The sequence below is a fragment of the Vigna unguiculata genome, chromosome 11 (genome assembly GCF_037176805.1).
Source record: "Vigna unguiculata cultivar grain cowpea cultivar isolate G323 ecotype 2 chromosome 11, ASM3717680v1, whole genome shotgun sequence".
Lineage (NCBI taxonomy): Eukaryota > Viridiplantae > Streptophyta > Magnoliopsida > Fabales > Fabaceae > Vigna > Vigna unguiculata.
In genome coordinates this window covers 32,328,440-32,355,141 of record NC_140802.1, presented here as the reverse complement: position 1 = coordinate 32,355,141, position 26,702 = coordinate 32,328,440, and the positions used below count along the sequence as shown (strand labels likewise).

The following is a 26,702-nucleotide window of genomic DNA, read 5'->3' as shown; positions in this document are numbered from 1 at the left end:
AACATGTGATATGAAAGAAACAAAAGGAACCCAGTGTGGCCACACGTAGAAAAACAAAAAAATACCCAAACATAATAACATGATAAAATAATTGCATCATCATATCATTTCCGAATACAGCAAACAACATCCATTTAACATACTACAAGTCCGCAACAACAAAAAATAGTAATCACAATTGCAAAAGTAAGATGTTCAAAACTTTAAAATAATATCATAATTTAGAAGTGAAAATTGAACCCATTGTTTGGTCATCACTTTGCTATCATCACGTGCATACAAAAGTAATGAAAGGTATTTTTCAAATGGCATTTACTAATCAGGCCAAAGAAATGAGAAATAAATAAAACATGAAATCATTTATTTATACTTTACATTTATATAGCTATTAAAAATTGACATATACATCAAATTTATATACATATTTTTCTTTATATTTACTAATGCTAGAACACACAGCGAACTTGGCATAAATTTCATTTCTTAAAGAAATGTACAAATAATGTCAATGTCACAATTTTAACGCTTTTAAAATCTTTTTTTTTTTGTTTTTTTATATGCTTTGAAAGCAATGCATTTCCTGAAGCAAAACAATAAAAGACACGATATTAACCAACAAATAAATTCGTTCCCCTAACAGGAATATTCTATCATAAGGAAAACATGGTGCTTTCACGTGAGAACAAAAAAAACTCCTTATATGGGAGTTATAATTAAATGAGTAATACTAAATTATAATTTATGTTTCTCAAAGAAAAAAAAAACACAATTGGCCTGACAAGCTGAAACAAATGGATTAAAAACACCATAATGTGAAAATAGTACCATGCCTCCAATCAATAATGGTTACATTTATCATAAACGAAGCCACACAACACTTTTAATCTTTTCATAACAAATGCACTATCATGAGTAACCCCAAATCAACCTAAAAACATGGTATGGAAAATCCACACACTTATACACACCACGACAACACTCGCTACCTTTGGAAAACCTTATGCATCAAAGGAGAAAAGAAGTAAATCTGAAAGTGCCCCTATGTATGGGAATAGAAGGGCCAAAATAATGTATGCATACACCATAAAAGATGCACTCGCTCATAGAATCATAGGGAAAGGAAACCACTGCGGAAACAATACACACCATCATTCCATACACATGCATATGCTTCAAAACTTTATTCATCGATTAACAAAAGATAAAGAGAACGGGGACAAGATCAAGCTTCATTAAGACAAATAAGTGGCCATACTACAAAAAAATAAACACGCAAAAGGTTAGCTTCCCCTAACCTGGATTCCTCACTCCAAAAGTGTTTCTAAACTTTCTCTTTGCCCCCAAATCGTCTTTCCTTTGAACCTCCAACCTTGAGACCTTCTCCCAGTCCTCTAACACTCACCTCACTCCTCTCTTTATAGTTCTAAACTCCCTAGGTTGCAGCCACACGAAAATTTGTCAGGTTTTTAAGGAGGAGGTATCACGGGGGAGATACAACACCAATGAGATCTGAGCCTAACCACATAAGACACTGACACCACTCTCAACCCAAAACCTTAAGGCAATGGGTTTATGGGCCTTGATCCTTATATGGTGCTCTACTTTCTCAATTCTGGTCAATGTGGGACTTAGACTCACACTTGGATTCCTAACAATCTCCCCCTCAAGGGTGAGTCCCTTCAACCACATTGATACACTCCCCCTCCAGCGGAAGCTGCCCAACCACGAGTACTCTTTTTTTGTCCTTTTCTGTACCACCGTTATTCTTAACGGGACACGCTTTACCTAGAACCCTTACCTGGGACCTTTGCTAGGAAGACTTTCGATACTAGGACCATACTGCACTCGTCTGAGCCGATATTAACCATCGACTCTGATACCACTTGTCAGGTTTTACAGAGGGGGTTTCACTAGGGAGAACAACACCAATGAGATCTGAGCCTAACCACATAAGACACTGACACCACTCTCAACCCAAAACCTTAAGGCAATGGGTTTATGGGCCTTGATCCTTATATGGTGCTCTACTTTCTCAATTCTGGTCAATGTGGGACTTAGACTCACACTTGGATTCCTAACAAAAATTCACTTGATTCTCCTCACTTTTCAGCCCTAAAACTAATTTTATTAAATTAAAGCGAAATTAATTAAAATTCTGTACTTAATTTTGTCCTTAAAGTCTAATTAAGTCTCATTAACCTCTTTGTCTATGGCCAAGTTCGAACACACAACCACCATATTGCCCAGTCAAAGCACAACCATTCAACCAATTCATGTTTCGCGATAATTCCTATGCATCTAGGATTATATTATCACGCAACATGATCACACATATTCTCAAAAGAATAAAACAATTAACTTAACACATAAATGACATACACAAGACTTAAACCCAAGTCCTCTCAACAAAATTAAGTACTCTCAACCATTTGAGCTAATACTACTCCATGTCGAAGTCCTAGCATTAAATGTCATAAAGGTTTCCCTTACCCGCATTTATTAATTATTTATTTATTTAATTAATTAAATTTCTTGGGTCTTACAAAATACACCTCTTACTCTTTCTATAACAACATTGTTGATCTTGTGGAATATTTCTTTTTGCTCACCTACATAATTCTTAGTAAGTAGAGTATACAATGATTAATAGAACTTGAAAACAATTTATCAACTAAAAAAAAATTACTTGTCATTGATCTGAAATTAGATTCAAATAAATTTCATTCTTTATCAATGTCATAGTCAAGTTCTGCATATATTAATTTGTTTCTAGTATGCATATGAATAAAGGAATTTGGGTAAGGGATGGATGAGAACTTTTTTAATGAGCTTCTATTTAGTTGCATCAGTTTCTCTATCTCTAGTAAAATTAAATTTTGCAGGATCTCATTGCTGAGTTGTAATTCTACATGATTTAAACTTTGTGTTATTGTACAATACCAATATTGAAATGCAATACCAAATAACTTGTATATATTACCTGGACGACCAATAATATTTCTTTCGTTGTATAAAATTCCATCTGAAATCCATTCCCAGGTTTTTTCCATAACTCATCTGGTCTGTTAACATTATTTGACAATAAAATTGTTACAAACAACTTTCATAAAAAATGACCTGAACCCCAATCCTTGGCTTCTTTGATTGCTACAACATATTCTATATCATCTGATAGGACTCCCAAAGCTAAATATGCTTCTCTAAACGTAGGGTACACTATATTTTTCACTGTCCTAATGTCTTCAAATGATAAAGGACCATTAAAACGAGTTAACATTCTCCTCAAATAAAACAATTCTCCTGAACTTGGAGGAACCCAAATAAGTCTTTCGTTAGTGTTTCCCATCTTTTTGGGTTTCCAACATCTTTCTTTTTTTGCATACACAAATTTGGACACAATTTGCGAATATGTTAAACATCTTGCTTGTTGGTAATTCTTGTTACACTTCATCCAACTTATAGACATTGATTCTGCAACTGTTTCTTTTCCCATAATATCATCAATGCAATCATCATCTTTAAAGTATACACATTGGTCACCAGGGAGATGGAAATATAGTCTTTCAACTACAGGATTTCTTCCATGAATAGGAAAAGAAAAAATTCTCCAACATGCTTCACATAGGGAGATATACCTGCAGTCCAAATATTTCTTAATCTCGTCAATAGATTCCTTATTCATATTGGATTAATAATGATTAGGTACGATAGCTATCGTTATTCTGCCATAACCCTTGTTGATATATTTGAATAAGTACTTGACAGAAGAACTTTTATTGCACCATTCAACATTAATATGAGCTTGGTATTTGACCAACAAAATAGAGTTGTAAGGTACAATAGATCGATTATCTAAGCTGATACCATTTTTGATGATTGTGGACAGATTGTTCCTTCTATGATAATAAGGATAGCCATCTTCAGATATGGTAGTAATGGGGTAAATTTTTTTGGGAAAGAATCTTGAGCATTTACCATTTTTCATACAAGGAAGGGAATTATTAATTGTCCCACATGGACCATGTATCATGTGTTCCTTGACACATTGATGCAGTTTTGGCTCTTAAATAAGACGTAGAATCTCAACTGATATGACCTTGTCAATATCTTCACATTTGGATATTTGTTGGCTGGATGCAAGAAAATCAGCAAGTGTGCATGAGGCAGTCCATGTTTTTGAATTTCTATAGTATACATGTTTGTAGTCAAATGTATTGGAGTTCAACCATATATCCTTGGAATATACACAAAATTTAACAGGTTGTAGAAGGTTTGTAATACTTACATGCTATAACCTTGCCCAACAAATGTTTCTTGGTTAAGTCTGATAAAGGTTGTTCAAATTTAATTCTGAAGACTTTAGCAACTATATCTGGCTAGTCAGCTGCGAAGAGTTTGTGTGGCTCAAGTAACCTTACTATTTCAAGCCATTTTGGATTGCATGTGAACGTCACAAACAGGTTTGGAAATCCAACAATACTGCAAATGGCCATTTCGTCAAAATATAGTTGGTTCAAGAATCTTCTGCTTTCGATAAATGAAGAAGGTAGTACAACCCTTTTACCTTTCTATGATCCATGGCTGTCTAAGCCGCTAATGGAATGTTCACAAAAATTACTATATTTATCAACTCTTATCTTTGATTGATTGTTCTTGATAAACGATAATCATTTCGATTCTATCATCGTATAACCATCTACAATAAATTGTTTAATCAGTCTTCGTTACCTTAGTAGGGTCAATGCTTCACAATGCCTTGTTTTTAATCTGAAACAGAACCACTCCCTAATAGTCAACCGGTTTCTTTTAAGATTTCTTGGCAGCATCCTGTCACGATGACTAACATCATGCCTATACCCATCCTTATCATAAGGAAATAGTAAATGATATTGATATCCTAAATAACTGGCATGTAACTCATTTATTCTTTGGAGTTTCTTGGGTCTGTTTTCCATAATAATGTCTCTAGGAGACGTAGTGTCCACATCACCAACAATAAGAGCTGCTACTTCTGACACATTAGAAATGTTGTAAACCCTCCCATTTTTGTTTCTATCTCCAATAAGTCTCAACTTTAGATTATCATATGGGTGGTCTTTGTACACATCCTTTGCCATTCTGAATGATTTGGCGTGAACATTAAAATCATCTAGCATCTTGGTTAAATTTTTTTACAATTGCAACACCAATGCTGGTTTGGTTTATGTGAAAAGATGGTACCATAAATAATTAAAATTTAAAAATAATATAATGCATGGTATAAGTAACCAAATTTACCTGAAAGATTGTATTATGTTATGAATTTCATTATCAGTATCATAAATATATAGTTGGGCAAACTTTAGTGCACCGCTTGGGAGAGGCAAAAGACTCCATATTCAATGACAAGATTGTCCATGAATACGTAAATTTGGAGGACCATGACCATTGTTAAAAGTATTATGAAATTTTGCTTACGGAGAAGTAAACGCAAGCATCATGTTAATATGTTTTTGGTAATTCTTACTCTCATTTGACTCAATATCAAATAAAAGTTTTTGCAAAACAGTTAGGGGTTCTTTCAATAGTGGTAACTGAACTTTACCATTACCACAACATAGTTGGAATTTTGGATTTGATTAATGTTTATGTTTGTCCATCCTTTCCTAGTACCACATATAAGCTTAACGTTATGTACATATGAATATTGGATCACTTATATCTGCATATGTTGTGCATAATGAAAAACATGTTAGTAAACAAAGTATATTGATCAAAGCAAAATTTTTTTAGATATTAGTGTGGTATCTTGACATTGACAATGAAGACAAATGATTCTCATCTTGTATTTCATGTTCTTCTTCTTCATCGGGTAGTGTAATATGTGTTGCGTCATCTGCATTCAGGTCCAATATGGTATTCAGTAATACAAAGTAAACATTACTTATCGAACATTGTTTGACTTTGTTCATTCATTTAGTAAATATAGGCCTGTATATAGTGTACTGTAACAAAATGCATTGATTTTAAACTACCTCTACTTTTAGTCGATGTTGTTAGATTAAAAAAATCATTGACGAAGCCACTATTTTGATGTGCTTTAGAAAACCATTGATGTTCGTCAATTTCAGTTGTCTGATTTGTAACATTACTATCTTCAATACACATGGTACTCAAACTTTTATATGGTGTAGAAGTTTGACCAGTCTCTCAAAATCTCTCTTCAAGATTTATACCAATACAATTTCTGTTGAACCAACTATTTGAAATATAATGTAATCTTCTATCATTTGGGTTACAATTCGAAGATTCTTGTAAAACATTTGAGGATGAACTATCTTGATTAATGAATTTTATCCACAAATCAGACAATGGTGTTGAATTTTTGTTCTGATGTTCATGTCCCTTACCATGTTTTGTATATTCAACACCATTATCAATACTCATTCTCTTTTCTTTTAGTACCAGTTTCCTTTTCTTCCGTGCATCTGCAAAAGTTGTATTTGGTTCCAAGTTTTCGTCTTCCATATTAGAAAACAATCAAAATTTGTAGCTGAAATTGAAAAATTACAAATATTGGTAAAAATTTCTTACAAATAAGTATCTTGTCTAAAAACAATATAATTTGTTCTTATTTGTAAACAACAGTTGATGAGTACAGAAAATAAAAATGATTGCTTTATAAATTTCTTAAATATGAAAACTTTCACACGTATACAAAAGAAAAAAACTACAAAATCAGCATCTAATTTCGACAATCTAACAGTCTATGCTTTAATCCGACAAAAAGAAAACAAAAGTAAATTATATAGTGAAACTTGAACCTAAAACGTTTGTAAAAACATAATCTTGTGCCACTTAACATCCTTTTTTTTTTTGTTGAGAACATACATTTGTTTGATACAAAATTTGGTTTTGCTTTTGGGTTGCCGACCATTATTGCTTGTAGCCAAATTATATTATTGTTTTGGTCTTATATATATATATATATATATATATATATATATATATATATATATATATATATATATATATATATATATATATATGAAAAGAACCCCAATCTAAAAAGTTATTATGTCATGATAATTTTTTTCTTTACTTACTTCATTCTTTTTATTCATTAAAATATAATTAATTTAGAATATGATAAAAGACGTATAGAATGGACAGTATATTTATTTCTTAAATAAAAGTTATATTTATACTTCAGTACTCGATAAAACATTAGTTTTTTGCTTTATCAAATTACTAATATATATAAGAAATCAACAAAAATAAAATTATGATTGTATCCATAACTTATGAATGTAATTAAATAATGTTGTCCTTTGATTATAGTTGTTTAAATAACTTTTGAATATAAAAAATATGCATTTGTTATTATGTTTATTACAAACACATTGTACAACAATATTATTTCTTTTGAAGTCAGTATAAATAAATGTTATTTTAAAATGAGAATGACCAATATAAGTGATATCATAATAAATAGATAAATGTTATTTTAAAATGAGAATGACCAATAAGTGATATAATAAATTCAACAACTGCAATTTCGTTCATTTCAATACAAGCATATGAAAAATTTACATCACAAGTAATCAACTTACGCTTAAAATATATGTATTATATATAATATTCAATTATACATTAATATTTGAGCTCATGTCACAGACACAGATTTTTTCTAATCAACTATCATAGTTTTTGGTTCGATATATAACTTAATAACCATCTACTGTATAAATAAGAAAACTAAAGTCTAATGAAAATATTGAATTACCCCAACTTAAATTCTTGACATGTGTCCATTATGGTGGTTTTTTGGTCATTCTCCAAAATTTTGCACATCAATTCTGATATTGACACGTGTACATATGCATTTATAGTTCATATTCACTCCGTCCTTCTTTCCACCTCCTTCTTTTATACATCTTCTTCCTTCGATCTTTAAATATTTCCACCTCCTTTCATACTCATCTTCTTCCTTCTTGCTTGAAAGTTAGTTCATTACTTTTTTCATAGTTTGGTTGAAAGGTTACTTTTGTATATGCTTTAATCTTCTTTGGTTGATTTTTTTTTCTTCATCCTGCTTTAAAGCTTCAACCTTTCTTGATTTTTTGTTGTCGAAAGATTCAACCTTATGATTGTTGTTGCTTTGATCTTCTTTGTATATTGTTTTTTTGAAGTTGCAAGGTTTCCTATATTTTCTTGGTTTAAAGTTAGTTCCTTCCATTTACCATAATATTTTTCTTAACCTTTCTTGCTTTTTTTGTTCAATGTTGAAGGTTCAACCTTTTTTATTTTTGGTGGTTGAAAGCTTTAACCTTTCATGTTTTTTTTGGTTCAAAGTTTGTTCTTTTATTAGTTATATATTGGATCTCATGTCTATATATTGCTTTTACAAATGACTAGAAAATTTAATATGATCAAAGATATTGATGGAATAGAGAAACATTGAAGTTGCAAGGTTTCTTATATTTTCTTGGTTTAAAATTAGTTCCTTCCTTTTATCATAGTATTTTTCTTAACCTTTCTTGCTTTTTTTGGTTCAATGAAGGTTCGACCCTTTTATTTTTATTTTTTGTAGTTGAAAGCTTTAACCTTTCATGTTTTTTTTTGGTTCAAAGTTTGTTCTTTTATTAGTTATATATTGGATCTAATGTCTATATATTACTTTTGCAGATGGCTAGGAAACTTGATATGATCAAAGATATTGATGGAAATAGAGAAACATTGAAGTTGCAAGGTTTCCTATATTTTCTTGGTTTAAAATTAGTTCCTTCCTTTTATCATAGTATTTTTCTTAACCTTTCTTGCTTTTTTTTGGTTCAATGTTAAAGGTTCAACCTTTCTTGATTTTTGTGGTTGAAAGCTTCATCATTTCATTTTTTTTATTTTCAAAGTTTGTTCTTTTATTAGTTATATAGTGGATCTCATGTCTATATATTACTTTTGCAAAGGGCTAGGAAACTTGATATGATCAAAGATATTGATGGAAATAGAGAAACATTGTGGAAAACAAGGATTTTTCTGGATCAAAAAGACACGTGGAGATGTTTCTTGCGGATTAAAAGATAACTTACTTGGTCAAAGTTTTTTTTATACAAGGATATAGTATGATTATGATTGTACGTTAATATTTTTTGTTTCCTACAATCTATTTTGTTGTTGTTGGTGAATTCTGTCCCAACTACATAACAAAAGTACTAATGTTGCAAAATTGTACGTTAATATTTTTTTGCTTTTAATATTGCAATTTAATATATTCTAAAGTTTAAATTGTAATTTAATATTGGTAACAAAACATCTACGCTTGCATGTTTGAATGACGAATTGAAAAGCAAATATTGCATGTTTGAATAGTGGATGACGAATTCAAGAATCAATAGTGTTTATAACATAACATATACACTAAAATTGCTTTTAGTACATTTAATGAATATGCATGAAAATATATTTAAATTCTTTGACATTGGATATATAAATCATGAATAAACATGCATTTAATGTTCATAATTAAACTTTTCTACATTGGATATATAATTCATGATTTGACATTCATTTATTAAATGAATAGACATGAAAAATAAGATTTTTGAACTCAATGATAAGACATACATTTATTAATTGAGTGGACATGGAAATGAAATATTTACACTCAATGAAAAGACAAATGAAGAAGAACAGAGAAGGTCTACACTCAATTATAAGACATGTATTTAATAAATGAATTTATATGTAATTAATGCCCATATTTAAAAATTTTCACAATGCCAAAAAGTACGTACTTATTTAATTACAATGATTGCCAATTCCTTTATGGGAGTTATTAAAGGTAGCTATGAGGGAGGGTTTTGTACCTTTCTATTACAAAAAGGAGTTTTTTCAACAAATTGCAATGACTTCCACAAGAGAAAGATGCACTTACAAAAAAGGAAGGAAAAGAAATAAGAGAAAAAGAAGAGAAAGAAAAAAGAGAAGCAAAAGAGTAAGAAAAAAGAGATGCATAAGAGAAACAAAAGAGAGGAAAATAAATAAGAGAAAGAAAAAAAGATAAGCATAAGAGCAAGAAAAGACAAATGCAAAGGAGAAACAAAAGAGAGAAAAGGAAGAAAGAGAAAGAGAAGAAAGAGAGAAAAAGAGAAAGAAAGAATATAATATTTTGAATTATTATTGAAAGAACATAATAATTGGCCTTTTTGTTGTTTCTTTGGGAAGAATTGTTTATCAAGGGACAATGACATCAACACTAGAAGAAAGAAAGAGTTACAACAAAGGAAGCTACAAGCTTGAAACTCAATACACCTGTGTTTGATAATATATTTGTTTGTTTGTCAATTACTTTAGATATTCAAAATCATTATTTTAGTTTGGACACAAACTTAGAAATATCTACATATGATTTAGTTTGTTTATCTAGTTTCAAACAACCTATCAGTAAATATACAAGTTTAGGAAAATATACACATGAGTTAGTTTGTTCTATTCCCAACAAACTTATGGATAGTCAAAGTCATACTTATAGTTTGGTTATTAATCAATGCAATATCGTTTGTTCTTATATTATCAGTTAGAGTATCTTTGATCATTATATTCTTACTTTAAAATTGTTTTATGTTTGTTATAGGTGGGTATTTTACCTTGGAGGTAAACCTCCATAATCTTTGATAATAAGAGATTGGCTTTTTCCAGAATCTAAGTTTCATTTTTGTAGAATTTCTACTTTTATTATTTTAGAATTGTGTTTTTGATTTATGTTAGAGTACATGTTCAAGATCTTTTAGAATTAAGGTCAAATTCTTTCCAAATGGGGTAGAATGATGAATGATTGATCAAGTCCAACTCAAGATAAGGAGAAATTTAAGAAGGAGGGAGCTACTTCTAACACTACCAAACCTAAGGAAAAAGAATCTTTAAGTGGCACGAATTTGAGGACAAATTTTCTACAAGAAGGAGGGTTAATAGAGGACTATCTCTTAATCCAATACAAAGGTGAAGGAATCTTCAAATGACACGAAGTTGAAGACAACTTCACTTTAGGAAGAAGAGTATGGTAGATGACTACCTCCTAAACATATACAAGAAGAACTTAAGGATGAGCTTTTAACATTAAAAGGACATGAAGACATGAAGATCGTACAATTAAAGAATAATTGAGATAATTAAATTTATTAATTAACTTTAATTATGTAAATTCACTGGGCCTTTATAGGTGGGCCTATTTTTTATTACTTATATTTTATCTTTTATCTTTTAAGCCCAATAAATACCAAGGTCTACAACAATTGTACTCACTTTTTAGAAATTAATAAAGTTATTTCATTAAAGAGAGGATTCTCTTGGTTCTTGACTTAGGTCTCAAGGTTCTTATCAAAGACAGAGATCTTTGTGACGAATCTTCTTTGACTTATCAAAGACTAGGATCTTCGTGGCGTCAATATTATTTGGTTCTTATCAAAGATAGGTATCTTTGTGGCGAACCTTCTTTCAACTTATCAATCTTATTGATTGTGGCATCTTTATTATTGATTATTATCAAAGAGAGACCTCTTTATGGTGAATCTTCCTTCGACTTATCAATCTACTAGATTGTGGCGTCTTTCCATCTCTGCCTTATTCGGCGTTCTTTATTCTTATTTTAATTGTTTCCTTACAGAAGAAATCCAAAGCCATAAAAGATCGTCATATTTCTTGTACGGATCGTATCAACAGTTGTTGGCTCAGGATCTTCAAAGGCCTTCATCACCTTTATCTCATCAACATCAATTAGCAGGTTTCTGTATACATCCTTGTTCATGTCAAATCGTGTATCTTTAATCGACACTTCATTTTATAAAAACTCAATTTACTTGACTACCTTATGAAAACCATTAATATGCTCAACAACAATAAACCTCTTCAAGTTTACGATAACGACCTCCCATTTAGTAACTTTATTCTTCCACATATTGACCTTCTTCTTCAGTTCCTTCTCTTTCTCCTTGGTCTTCTTCTCAAAATTGAGGCACTTTACCTTCCAAGTCCCTAGTTGTTCCTTCTCATTCTCCCATGCCTTCTCTTTCTCGACCCATGTCGCCTTGTCCTCATCAAATTATTGTTATTCGTAAAGATAAATCCTCTACAAGCTTGGATTTATCTCAATCTTTCAACTTTTTTCTATAATAAGTTGGTCACTCTCTAGCTTAGCATGAAGGACTTACTATTAAACTCTAAGATGGATCAAATAGCAGTTTTAGGATCCATATCTTTTAACACCTTAAATACATCCTCATTTAGGGTTACCTCAACCCTTTTTCGCATACTCATCTTCGGTCTCTCCAGACCTCTTAAATACAATGACTTACTCTTGGATGATGAACTACCACCATGGCCAAGAAGCTTAGCTTTTACCTAGGTTGACACCACAATTTTGTACTTGCTGCTCTCAGGATGATGGGTGTCCACCACGACCTCTTTCAAGTTCGATACATTTGTCTCGCCATACTTCTTCACCCCCTCAGCAAGTTGGTTCCTTAAGCTTCAAAATAAATTCGTCTTGGCACCAACTTTCTTAGCATGGTAAGCCATGTATCCTACAAGCACAAAGAAATGTTCAGATTAGCTGAATAATATAAAAAAACATATAACTTTAAAGTTGCCTTGTAATTCAATTACTGGTTGGGTGGATAAATACATCCTAACTATGCTTTTAGTGGGCAACTTGCAAGGAAATTTCTCAAGAATCCCCATAATTCGCCTATCTTCCTTCGACAACACATCCTTGGTCATATCCTCATATCTCCAAGTATTATCTCTCCAATAGGATGGAAACTTTGGCTTGCCATCCTCCCCATAAAAATGTTATTGGCCAGCAGGCTTCACAACTACCTTAAAGAAGCCATCCTTAAACCTTTTAAATGACTGAGAATAAGCATCAAGCATACTGACACTCGGCCTACTGACCAAGGCTAGTCAAATAATCATATCCTTGGGGTGAGTAGCATAGAAATACATAAAACACTCAAGTGACGAACATAGAGATAGGGCATAGCAAGCAACCTAAATGCTCGCAAGTAACCCCAACTATTCGGATGAAGTTACGTTGGCGCAACATTCAAGAGACGAAGAACACCCATCATGAATTTGTCAAAAGGTAATCGAACATGTACTTTCACAAAATGGCACATATACATGTAAAATAACTTCTCTTGATAATCCTCTTGGCCATGGCAAACATTGTCCACAACACTAACCCTCTTTAATGACACAATATCCAGTGACACACCCGTCTCGAAAACATAAATACTCTATAACTACGAGTTCAAAATCCTTGACCACCAATACAATGAAAATTGGCTCCAAACCAAAGGATCTACCCACTCATACCCACTTTTATAAGGTAAACCACTTCATGCTCTTCAGTCGGGTCTTCCCTAATATCGACCACCATCTTCACTACTGTCCTAAACATTGACTAGTTTGACGACAACGAGGAACAATTACTCCTATTACTCGACCCCTCTCCTGACATGATATTTGAACCAATACAAGACATACCTTCTAGAGGGTAAACGACAGATATTACAAAGTTCTCTTCTCACAAGTATCTCGATAACAAAAGCATATCACAAACACATGGCAATAGAATGAGACAAATGACTCCTTTTTTCTACCACAACTCTAACAACCTTTCGTATTCCTGCCCTTGCAATCCCACCATCTGATCTCTGCAAAATCAAAGGGCTAAAGGCAGGTAGAGATCTACATCTTCCCAACTCTCCTCATTTTTTGTGCCACGGGCAACAACAACTTTACACCTTCATGCCTCTATAACTTCTAGCCTCTTCATATTCATTTATCATCATGTCCAATCAATCCTTTCATCGTAGAAACTCTTTGTTGTTACATTTCTCAAGGCTGGAGGACTATTATGCCTATAGAGTAATAGGCGAAAGAATATGAAATTTTATTTGCATAAAAAAGCAAAAAGGCTGACAACTGAAAACTGACAACCATCCAAGTTTACAGAATTCGTAAGTCTTAAACACTGACCCATGCCAAAGACTAGGGGGTTGATGTACTATTCAAGACTGGTTAGTCCCCTATTTCTCTATAGTCTTCAGCACTAGTCAAACCAAAGACTAGGGGCTGATTTATTGTTCAAGGTTGGTTAGTCCCTAGGCTTCAAAAAATGTTAGGTCGGGTACCTACCAGCCCTTACATTGCAAGATCGGACCTAACCAATTATCTGCCCCTATGACCTAAATGAACATTTCTCATAATAGGATACTTGTCGACAGATCGACAAGTACTCGACCTTGCTTCATGAATGAAAAAGACATAACTAACTTAACCAAAAAAGTTAGATCACCAATAACACAAGTGGACCTCCAAGATCAAGCCCATACAGGCAAGTATGCCCCCTGACCTAGGCCCACAACAAGGTAGGATCCACGTTGTTCCAAATAAAAGTTCTAATTCAATCAGACTTCTTTCCTTATTTTCTTACATCTTTAAACATCTTTGATAGTTTGTGAGATGCTTTAGAATGAAAAATTTTCATAACTCTATCCTCATTGCTACTCTCCTCAATGAATCATAATGAATGTGTTATCATGAGACTAAACTCAAAGTGTAGAAAAACTAAAAGAGGAGATATAGAATTAAAAGAAGAAATTTGGATTTATTGAATGCAAACTAGAACATTAAAACACCATGGTAATAGCACTGAAATTCTCTCAACTCATATCTGAACCATGCACTTTTCTATGTAAATATTTTTTTGAAATTTCTACCTAAAACTATTTATAAAAATTACTTAGAACTATGGAAGTGTGTTACTATGTCCTAAACAAGTCTTATATAGGTTGAAAACCAAATTGCTAATTTAATAGAAGAAAAACAAGTGCAGTAATATAGATAATGTCATAGTTTTCTGCCAATTCCAATTCCCTTAAGGGTTAAGGGTTAGCCTCAGGAGTCTTAAGAATTACCTATTTTTAAAAGTTTTAGGAATTCAATTTTGCACCAGTTCTTTAGTTTAATTCTTTGTTTCAGAGTTTAATTATTATGATTCAAACCATATCATTTCATATCAATTCATATATGCACAATAAAATACATAATGTGTAGTTTTTTTGAATTTCTCTATATTCTTCATTTTTAGTTTGAATAAGATGTTTTAGGAGTGTTTTGTAGTTTTCTATCAAGTTCTTATAGTTTTGCATTGATTTAAACATGTTTCAAGTCAGAAACAAGTCTTATATAGGCTAAAAACTAATGACAAAAAACTACAAACTAGTTCAGAACAATATTAATAAGTTGCAAAGTAATTAATGCATAAACTTTCATAAACTAACTCCATAGATACCTTAAAACGTAGGAAGAAAATACATCTCTCTCTCTTAGGGATTGCTCCCCCATGTTAACCATGGCTTATCAAATTATTGTTTAATGGTGGTTATGATGGCATTTCATGCAATTTTTAATGGATAAAACCTACATACCAATAGAGATTTGTACAACATTAGAATACAGTTAATTTTAACTATCAAAAATAAATTATATATACAAAAATTTATTATATTATTACCCTTTTCCAATAGAATGTATCATAAGACGACCACCAACATCCTCTTACACATCATTATCATTAACTATTGAACTTGAATGTGTCCTTGAGATGTGTGTAGAAGGTGATGGTGCAACATTTGTCAAAGGAGTTGATGAAATAAAACCAACAAAGGGGGAAGGGGATGAGGTGCATCGGTCGACTGGTGGTACTGTCGATGGGCCAACATGGTTCGCTGGTCCATTCGATCTAACAACAATGGGTGACATTGGTGTCAACCCAACAACATTTACTATTGATGGGGTATTAATGGGATGGATGCAATGATGGAGGTTAACGTAGGTGTAGTAGGCTGAGTGGATGGTAGATTTAGGTTGCTTATATGAGATAACAACTTTACCACATAAAAGTTTTTTCCCTTCCCTTATTAACACGAGGTGATGGAGGAAAAGGATAATTAGAACCTCCTTATGACATCTACATGTAAGAAATAAATTTTACCATTTATATATTAGACTAAGCAAACAAACAATCAAATAAATAACAATATATAATAAAATTAACATTCAACATTAATTGTGTGGTACAAGTTCTTTATAACAAATGAATCCAAAACACTTGTACTCAACATGCCTACATATATTCAGAGCTAGAGATCTCAAATTCATGTCATAGTCATCTTCACTTTCTCTCTTCTATATCTTCATCCCATTCATTTTTTTCTTCTTCCATATGACCTTGAAATAATGATACATTCATGATGTCCAATTCTTCAAGATTTACTTGTAAATCTTGGAATCCAAAAACTTTTTCAACTTCAATGACTTCATTAACATTCAACATTTCCTCCACTTGGTATGACACTTTGACATCTACATCATTAGAATCCATACGACCTTTGAAATTCATCTGTATTGCAATACACTAACTATGTTTGTTTATGTGTGACGATGGTTTCTCTATTAAATTATATTAAGTATATATTCAATTATAAGTATTTAATTTTATTGCAACACACCAACTAACGAACAATCAACATTTTAAAATTATGTTAAATTAATCTATTATATCTATCAAACTAATTTTATGACAAAGAAAAAATATAACACAATGAAAATAAGTCAAAATTTGATTAAATTATTTTGTAACAAATTTTTAAATGTAATTGTAACACCCCATTTAAATAATTACTTTCATTTAAATAACATGTCACACAGATAATATAAGAAACAAGTCCTGGAGTATAAACACCACTTCTTACAATATCCAGAAATACTTAGAGGCATCCAAGGCACCCCAAGATGCCAATACAAAACAAAGTAAAAGAATTGACAGTAAATGATTGATACTCCAAAGAGAATAAGGTAATACACGAGCCATAGCCCTAAATAAAACTCGGAGAAACGGAGACCATCCCAAAGGAGCTAAGTAGCTCTCGTGTAACATCCCGGTCGGATATTACTAATTTAAGTAATAAAATTAAGAAATATGATGAAAACCTCATTTATTATACTTCGCTTCCCGAAAATGCGGGAAATTTTAAAACATTTATTAATCGAAAGTTATCCAAAAATCCGTAATTTATGAAACTCTAATATAATATCCAAATTTACAAATTAGTAAAACACTGTTTACAAAGTTCATAAAAATAATAATGATAAAACTCCAGTAAAAGCTTTTCCCAACTAACCCTCTCTCTGATGCTATGCCTCACCAACACCACCTGCAACATCATTTGCTCCTATGTAACACATTACACGATCATCGCCAAACACAAGCAGATAGGGTGAGCTCATAAACAGTTAACATAAAAGTTAATAAAATTCAAGATACACCCATCTGTTTTATTCTAGTTAATTCTTGGCCAAGACCTTAATCACCAAGGCTTTTCAACCTTCACAACACACAAATAGTTAACCTCAGATTCAGGGTTTATGATGCTCACACGAACCTGCCCGCTCGTGGTACTGCCTCTACGAACCTCCTCGCTCGTAGTCCTGCTCTACGAACCTCCCCGCTCGTAGTCCTGCTCTACGGACCTACCCGCCCGTAGTCCAACACCCGTGATCCACCAACTACGTCCCTCCCCGCACGCAGCATCTCTCAAGTGTGAGCACGGAACATACGAACCTACCTCGCTCGTATCCCTACACGAGAGTAATAGGATATGAACCTCCCCGCTCATACCATCACATGTTCACCACCATCCATGAACCTACCTGTTCATGACATAACATCCCCTGATCCAAGTGTCACATCACAACATGATAACGAAAACAAGAAAAGCATATTACGCTACACAAGGTACATACTCAAACTGGTCATAGGGATTTCAATGCTTCCACGAACTTGCCCGCTCGTGGTCCAACTCTACGAACCTCCCTGCTCGTAGTCCAACTCTACGGACCTACCCGCCCATAGTCCAACACACGTGATCCACCAATTGTGTACCTCCCCGCACGCAGCATCTCTCAAGTGTGAGCATGGAACATACGAACCTACCTCACTCGTATCCCTACACGAGAGTAATAGGATATGAACCTTCCCGCTCATATCATCACATGTTCACCACCATCCATGAACCTACCCACTCATGGCATAACATCCCTTGATCCAAGTATCACATCACAGCATGATAACGAAAACAAGAAAAGCACATTACGCTACACAAGGTACATACTCAAACTAGTCATAGGGATTTCAATGCTTCCACGAACTTGCCCGCTCGTGGTCCAACTCTACGAACCTCTCTACTCGTAGTCCAACTTTACGGACCTACCCGCCCATAGTCCAACACACGTGATCCACCAGCTATGTACCTCCCCGCACGCAGCATCTCTCAAGTGTGAGCACGGAACATACGAACCTACCTCGTTCGTATCCCCACATGAGAGTAATAGGATATGAACCTCCCTGCTCATATCATCACATGTTCACCACCATCCATGAACCTACCCGTTCATGGCACATCAAGCATATCCAGACCAGGACCAACACAACAAGTAATGCAAAACATATCACAACGCACTCTGCCACTACACCATCGCCTAGCGCAGCTAGGCAAAATGGCAGTACATATCGCCTGGTGGTTCCACATGACTGTCGGGCACCACAACTCACAAGACATCTTTGTTTCCTACTATCGCCTGGCGGTTCACTCTACACCGCCAGACGTTACACCAGTAATGTGACACTACTGGTTTTAGGTACTCTAATTCATTTCCTAGAATTCAACCATTCAATTCTCAAACATCCAGAAATCAACATACACATTCATATATTCCAAATTACAACATCATAACACATATGCATCTTTCAAGTATAAGCACACATTCCTCTCTTTTATAATTCATATATACTTATCTCTTAAATCAATTCCAACACACACTTTATTTTCCCCTTCTCATTTTCCCAACCCTTTGTATGCTTACAATTCACATACCCCGCATAAGACACAATCAAAGTTATATACTTATTCTGCATGCCCTCGTAATTCCATTACATTTAAAGTATGATTATCATGTTCCCATGCTTTCCCAAAACCTGTCATGATCATCTAACACTCGGTCATATTGATGTCATCAATAGTGGCCTTATTTACACACTTATAACATCATGCATTCGAGCTAACATATATAGGTTCATATATTCAACATGTCTCAACAAGCACTACCAAAAACATACTCATCAATCACCCATATATATATATATATATATATATATATATATATATATATATATATATATATATATATATATACACTTTCACCAATCAAGGCCTACCAGCACTTGAGCACACTTAACCATCCATTAGTATTCATACTATTAGGGAATTCAAACCACCAATCATGAGTGACGTATATCTCCCTCTGCAGGCATCCCATTCAAATCTCCATCGTTCAAAGTGAAGAACAACATGTTGTGAATCACCTTCCAAAATTTCATCTAAGTCATTCGGTTAATGAATCAGGAAACACAATTTTATAAAAACTACGCAAACTAGAAAAATATGTGGCGCCTAGCGCCCAGAAATGAAGACCTTGGCGCCTGGCGGTATAAAACCTGTGCCCAGCGGTTCCTACTGTGTGAAAAGTACAAAAAAAATAGCGTTTTTGCACAGTATTCGCATCGCCTGGCGAAGTCACCCTTGTCGCCAGGCGGTTCATCACAAAAAATCTAGAATTGGGTTAACTCTCATGCATCGCCTGGCGGTATATTCGAAGTCGCTAGGCGGTTTCTGGAAATTTTCTAAAAAAACGAAAGCAACAGGCTTTTGATATCATATTCAAACATTACAACACGATAATAATCATAGATAATTTAAACACATAAAGGAACTCCCCTAACCTATTAATCCTTGCTCAATATGGAGGAATCAAGACTTCTCTTGTGCCACCACTAGTCCAACCTTGGCCTTCTCCCAGTACACTTGATGCTCTTATCAACTTCCACATAAAACTCACCTTTAGACCCTCTTTTCCACTGTCAAATTCGTTTTTCTCTACCCCTTTCACGTTTTCCTCTCTTTCTTCACCCAAAAACACTCTAATTAGCCCTTTAACTAAGCCTTAATGCTTGTTAATGATAGGGGAAACGAAAATGGCTTTGAATTAGGTGTTAATAACCATTCAAAGACCATTGTTGGTTGTCTCCCAGCCCACTAAGCTGCCTCCCTTGGCAGCTAGGGTTTTCTGCCTTTTCATCTCCATGCCAAAGGAAATTTTGGCAAAAAGAAAGTTAAATTCATTCTTAGTATGGTTTGAACCCACAACCACTCAATTACAAAGTCAATGCACAACCAATTCAACCAATTCATGTTTCGTGATAATTCCTATAATTTTAGGATTACATTATCACTACTCAGTTCAAACATAACATTAAAATAATACACTTATTAAAATATCATACAATTAGCATACATAGGACTCAAACCCAAGTCCTTTCAACATAACTAAGTACTTTTAACCACTTGAGCTAATATTTTTCATGTCATAACAAACCACATTAAATGCCATAAAGGCTCCCATGACCTGCATTTATTAAATAATGATTTATTTAATTATTTAAATTTCTCGGGTCTTATATCTCGTATCTGCTATCATCAATAAATTGATGATCATCTCAAAAAGAGAAGAACCACACACATAGTAATCAAATAAGCAAAAAGCGTAAGCTAGAGCCGAAAAATGGTTTATCATACAGTTACATACAATTTCATAGTTCAAGATACATATGTCAATCAATCATGTTATGACTTGCAAACAATACACTAAGACTCAGACACGACTCATCTGGATACATATAATTAGTCGGATTCAGCGGATGCTTGCACTTGTAGTGGACTTCCCTGCTCTACCGAGCTAAATGTTACAATGTCTCATCCCCCACACACAAGGTTAGCCCTTAATGAGTTTCAGGCCTCCTGCTACTCTCACCACTATAGTCAGTACGCTCTATGTGAGACTAACTAACTCTTTAGAATGTTAGGATGCAACCTTAACTTGAATCCTTACTAAATTATATAGATGGGGGCACCACCATGAACTCCCACTAATAGGGGTCATGGAATTACGTCCCGACCAAATGAGGCACCACCATGAGATCTCACCTAGAGATTCATGGAATTACGTCCTAACCCAATGAGGCACCACCACAAAACTATCATAGAATTACGTCCTAACCAAACCAACAACATGTTCCATCAACCAATATACAAGCATTGTTCATACCAATTCCATGTTACTTTAGTACCAACCATCCCATACATGTCTCATGCCAAAATCACACCAAAACTCATGAGTCTAGCCCATCATATCAAAGATCTTATACATTTTCACATACTTCATACTTAAAATAGGGTAATCCAAGCCAAGCATAAAATTAACAACCAAAAGCATGGAAAGAACATTCATGGAGCAAAACCTCGCACCAGTCTCGCTCAAGCTAAGGACCCTCGCCCAGGCGAAAGGGACCTTTCACTTAAGCTACAAGTTCTTGCTTAGGCGAGACTGCCAACAGAGAACCCTGCAAGACTCACGATTTCTCACTTAGGCGAGCCCTCCTCGCCTGAACGAGGCCACCCCTCGCCCAAACACGAGGTTCCTCGCCTGGGCTACAATTGCAGTGACATGCCTCAAACTCTCACGCGTGTTGGTATCGTGCAACGGAATGTTTAAGTGTTTGGACAAAACCCAAGAGGGGGGTGAATTGGTTTTAAGTAATAAAATTAATACTTTAAAATTTTTCCAAAATTTATCAATTAAATCAAATATTAATTTCTTTAAACACAATAATAGATGAAATAAAGAGATAGAGAAGAAGATTGAACACAAGTATTTATACTGGTTCGGAGCAAAAGACCCTACGTCCAGTTGTTAATCTCTAAAAAACGAGATTAACTAAATCACTAACAAATAACAGATTTACAAACAGATAGTAAAAGAGTAAGGAAAGAAAACATCTCTCTTGAACACACAAGAGATGAACACCTTTCTCTGAATCACACAGAGAACCTTGACCTTAGCTTTTTCTAGCAACAACAGCAACACTCAATCTCCTAGAACACCTCTCAGGAAAAGTTATCGCTCTACCCGCACTAGGTTTTTCAAAGCTTCTTTTCAGAACACTCAGAGAACTCTCTTGCAGTCACAGCACTAGCACTCTAGCTTCTCAAAAAGGTAATTGAGAAGTAACTCTGATGTTCCTTAAATAGGGGTTCTAGAAATTAGGTCAAAAAGTTGAACAGTCGCGCCCAACTGACTAGGATAATCGATTATCACTAGTGATAATCGATTATTCCAGTGTGGTTTATGAAAAACAAATTTTTGAACAGATAATCGATTATCAAAGGTGATAATCGATTATTCTAGTATTCTCTTGAAAAAAAATTGGTTCAGCTTAGGATAATCGATTATCCTAAGTGATAATCGATTATCACTTTGATTTTTCGAGAAATACCATAATTTTCTTGTGCAATATTGATTCTAACTATTCTAATTACACTTTACAAGATAGCTTTAAACACAACAACACATGTTCTTCATATCTCCCCCTTTTTTATGATGATCAAAACAATATGTTTAAAGTATTTGCAATCAAAATATCTTACAAGTAGATTTGTTAGTAGCACTATTTGGTTTAAACTTTTAAACTTTTTCTCCCCTGTTTTGATCATATGAAAAAAGTTTTAATAGAGAAGCTCCCCCTCAATTAGACAATTGTAAAGAATAACAATAAAAATAGACTTTTATTAAGAAATAAGAAAACTGGAAAACATTTTACAGTAGCAATAATAAAAAATAACTAGGATGTAGACCTTTAAAAGTCTTGACTCATGTCATCACCTTCATCATATTTATCAAACTTATGTTCTAAATTAGAAATCCTAGAATCTAGTCCTCTAATTAAGCTAGTGACTTCTTCATGTCTGTGAGTGGAGAGAAGAAAGAATTCTTCAAGTCTCTGGTTTAGGTTTAAAATGTGATCCTCTAAAGAAGAGGATGAGCCACCAACACCACTGGATGATCGAATATTTGTGTCAATAGGAGGAATAGGAGCAGTGGGAGGATTCGATCTGCTTCACTGCACTGTGCGTGATTTGTACCACGTGGACATAAAATCCAAACAATAAGATAGTGAAGTAGACACTCATCAACTTTGAGAGGTCCTACTAGCAATTGGCGGCCTATTTCTTGATCCAGTTGTCGCATAAAGGATCTATAAGCGAATATTATGTTGAACCCTTCAATGCCAGCAGTGAGGATTGGATATGTGCCATCATGAATGGGAAATTGAGCAACATTTTCCCAAATATCATCATCCAGAATAATGTCAACACCTTTCACCTTTGTAAAACCCACTCCATCTATGAATTTGTAATTGAAATAGAAAGATCGTACCAAATCGGGGTAGTAGGTGCCATGCATCTCTGTGAAGAATTTGACCCCTTGTTCAGCAAGAAAAGCGGGAATTGTGAAATGGAGATTGACAAACCATTGAGACTGGATGAATTTCGGAGTGATAAGGGGCTTGTCTTTCCATAATGTGATGAATTCAGATCTTCTATCTTCATCTGAAATCCATCCTTCAATGGAGGCAGTCCTAGGTGCAGTTGAGGGTTAAGAGGCACGAGATGCAGTCCTTCAGTGGGTAGTAATCTTCCTACGAGAGGGTTCAGCCATTGTTGAGGTAAAGGAGAGGGAAGCTTTGAGAGTTTTTGAGAATTTTGAGAAAATGAGAGATTCTTGAGTGTTGAAGGTGAGAAAAGAGTGTTCTAGCGACCAAAATGTCTGATATTTATAGAGAAGGGTCTCCAACGGCCATATACACGCATTTTAATGCAAATTAAGTCGTTGCAACGGCTAGTTTTTTATTTTAATTGGTCCAATGACGTGTAATAATCGATTATCATAAGGTGATAATCGATTATTGTTTCAAAAACTGGGTAAAATATGAATCCTGATGAGCTGATAATCGATTATCTTAAGTGATAATCGATTATTCCAGAGAGTTTTTTATTTTAGCTCAGAATTAAGGATAATCGATTATTGCCCCAAATAATCGATTATTCCAGAGTATTTTTAAATTTTTAAGAATGGCTAATAATCGATTATTGACACTTATAATCGATTATTGACGCTATTTTTCGGATTTTTAAGGAAATTGAGTTTTTGGCAGTTTTAAGAGATCTCTAATATGCCTAGGTCTTTTCTTAGTTCATAAAATCTATCTTTAGCTAAAGGTTTGGTAAAAATATAAGCTAATTGATGCTTTGTATCTACATATTTTGTCTTACAATTCCCTTTATTTATGTGATCTCTTAGGAAATGATGCATTATTTAAATGTGCTTTGTCCTAGAGTGCATTATGGGATTTTTGGTTAAGTTAATAGCACTGGTATTATCACATTTCAGAGGTATATGATTTAGAAAGATATTATAATCTTCTAATTGTTGTTTCATCCAAAGAATTTGAGCACAACAGTTTCCAGCTGCTATGTATTCAGCCTTTATAGTTGACAAAGCCACACAAGCTTGTTTCTTGGAGTGCCAAGAGACTAATGAACTTCCTAAGAGGTGACAAGTACCACTAGTACTTTTTTTATCTATTTTACAACCACCATAATCAGCATATGAATAACCTATCAAATTAAGAGATGCTCCTGAAGGATACCAAAGTCCAAAACATGCAATTCCTTTTAAATATTTTAAAATTCTTTTCACAACAGTAAGATGTGATTCTTTTGGATTGGCTTGAAAACGAGCACACACACATACATATTGCATAATATCAGGCCTACTTGCAGTAAGATACAACAAAGAACCTATCATGCCTCTAAACATAGTCTGATTTACCTCTATTCCTGATTCATCTTTGTCTAAGTAGTAGGAAGTTCCCATAGGAGTACTTGCTTCCTTAGAAGTGTCCATTCCAAATTTCTTAAGTACTTCTTTACAGTACTTAGATTAAGAAATGAAAGTTCCATTTTCCATTTGCTTAATTTGTAGACCCAAAAAGAATGTCAATTCTCCCATCATTGACATTTCAAATTCTCCCTGCATTATGCTTGCAAAGCCTTTACATAGTGAACTATCTGTAGACCCAAATATTATGTCATCTACATAAATCTGAACTAGCAAAATATGCTCATTTATTCTTTTAATAAACAGTGTTAAATCAATTTTACCTCTTTCAAAAGCATTTTCTAACAAAAATGTACTTAATTGTTCATACCAAGATCTAGGTGCTTGTTTTAATCCATACAATGCTTTCTTTAATTTATAAATATGATTAGGAAACTTATAGTCTTCAAAGCCGGGTGGTCGTTCAACATACACATTTTCTTTTATAAATCCATTTAAGAAAGCGCTTTTGACATCCATTTCATATAGTTTAAATTTCATGAGAAAAGCATAGGCAAGAAGTAAACGTATAGCTTCTAACCTGGCAACTGGAGCATATGTATCATTATAGTCTATACCTTCTTCTTGTCTGTATCCCTTTGCTACAAGTCTGGCTTTGTTTTTAGTGATGTTTCCATCTTCATCCAGCTTGTTTCTGAACACCCATTTTGTTCATATGACTTAGTGTGAATCATCCCTAGGAATGAGTTCCAAACTTCATTCCTTTCAAATTGATTCAGCTCTTCTTGCATTGTTATACACCATTGATCATCTTGAAGAGCTTCTTCTACACTTTTGGGTTCTATCTGTGAAACAAAAGCAACAGTCATGCAGAAATTTGACATATTTCTAGTAACTACTCCCTTCGATATATCTCCAATGACATTTTCCAGAGACAATCCTCTAGGTGATTTCCAGCTTTTGGCAAGATCTTCAGGTTCAGTCAATGGATTTTCATTTAGATACATCTCATCAAGAGCTTCTTTAAAATATTCTTCATCACCTGCATTTGTTTTATTTGACTCAAGAGGGTTCTCCTCAAGGTCCATAATTTCATCAAAAATAACATGCACATATTCTTCCACATTCAAGGTTCTTCTATTGAAAATTCTATAGGCTTTACTAGTTAAAGAATATCCTAGAAAAATAGCTTCTTCGGCTTTAGAATCAAATTTACCCAAATTCTCTTTTCCATTGTTTAGAACAAAGCATTTGCATCCAAATATTTTTAAATGTGCTACATTAGGCTTTCTTCCTTTAAACAACTCATAGGGTGTAATTTTTAAAATTGGTCTAATGAGCATTATATTTAATACATAACACGCTGTGCTCACAGCATCAGCCCAAAAATATTTAGGCACATCATATTCGTTCAACATTGTGCGAGCTAATTCTTCTAAAGATCTATTTTTCCTTTCTACAACTCCATTTTGTTGAGGAGTTCTAGGTGCAGAAAAATTATGCATAATTTCGTTTTCTTCACAAAAGTTTTCAAACAATTCATTTTGAAATTCTCCACCATGATCACTTCTCAAAACTTTAATTTTCAAATCTTTTTCATTTTGAATTACTTTTGCAAATTCCTTAAAAGCTTTAAATGCCTCACTTTTTAGTGTGAGAAAGAAGGTCCATGTGTACCTTGAGTAATCATCAACAATAACAAGAGCATAATAATTTTCTCCAAAATTTTTTGTCCTTGAAGGACCAAACAAATCCATATGCAAAAGTTCCAAAGGTTTTGATGTAGAAATCACATTTTTTGAATG

The 26,702-nt window shown here is 33.7% G+C and overlaps 1 protein-coding gene across 1 annotated transcript; it reads right to left on the bottom strand.

Moving 5' to 3' along the window:
* Positions 1-4,376: 4,376 nt before the first annotated feature.
* LOC146881784 (uncharacterized) lies at positions 4,377-5,117 on the bottom strand. Its single transcript, XM_085669341.1, has 2 exons — positions 4,729-5,117; positions 4,377-4,479 (listed from the first exon to the last, which is right to left on the bottom strand). Exons 1-2 carry the CDS (start codon positions 5,115-5,117, stop codon positions 4,377-4,379), a joined length of 492 nt encoding a protein of 163 aa, XP_085525467.1.
* Positions 5,118-26,702: the final 21,585 nt, after the last annotated feature.

What these genes read in the sequence shown, in the direction of transcription:
- LOC146881784 (XM_085669341.1), bottom strand. Translation starts at nt 5,117, where the DNA reads ATGGCAAAGGATGTGTACAAAGACCACCCATATGATAATCTAAAGTTG. An exon ending in GAAGCATTGACCCTACTAAG is followed by an intron (nt 4,480 to 4,728) that starts GTAACGAAGACT and finishes GGCCATTTGCAG; the next exon opens with TATTGTTGGATTTCCAAACC.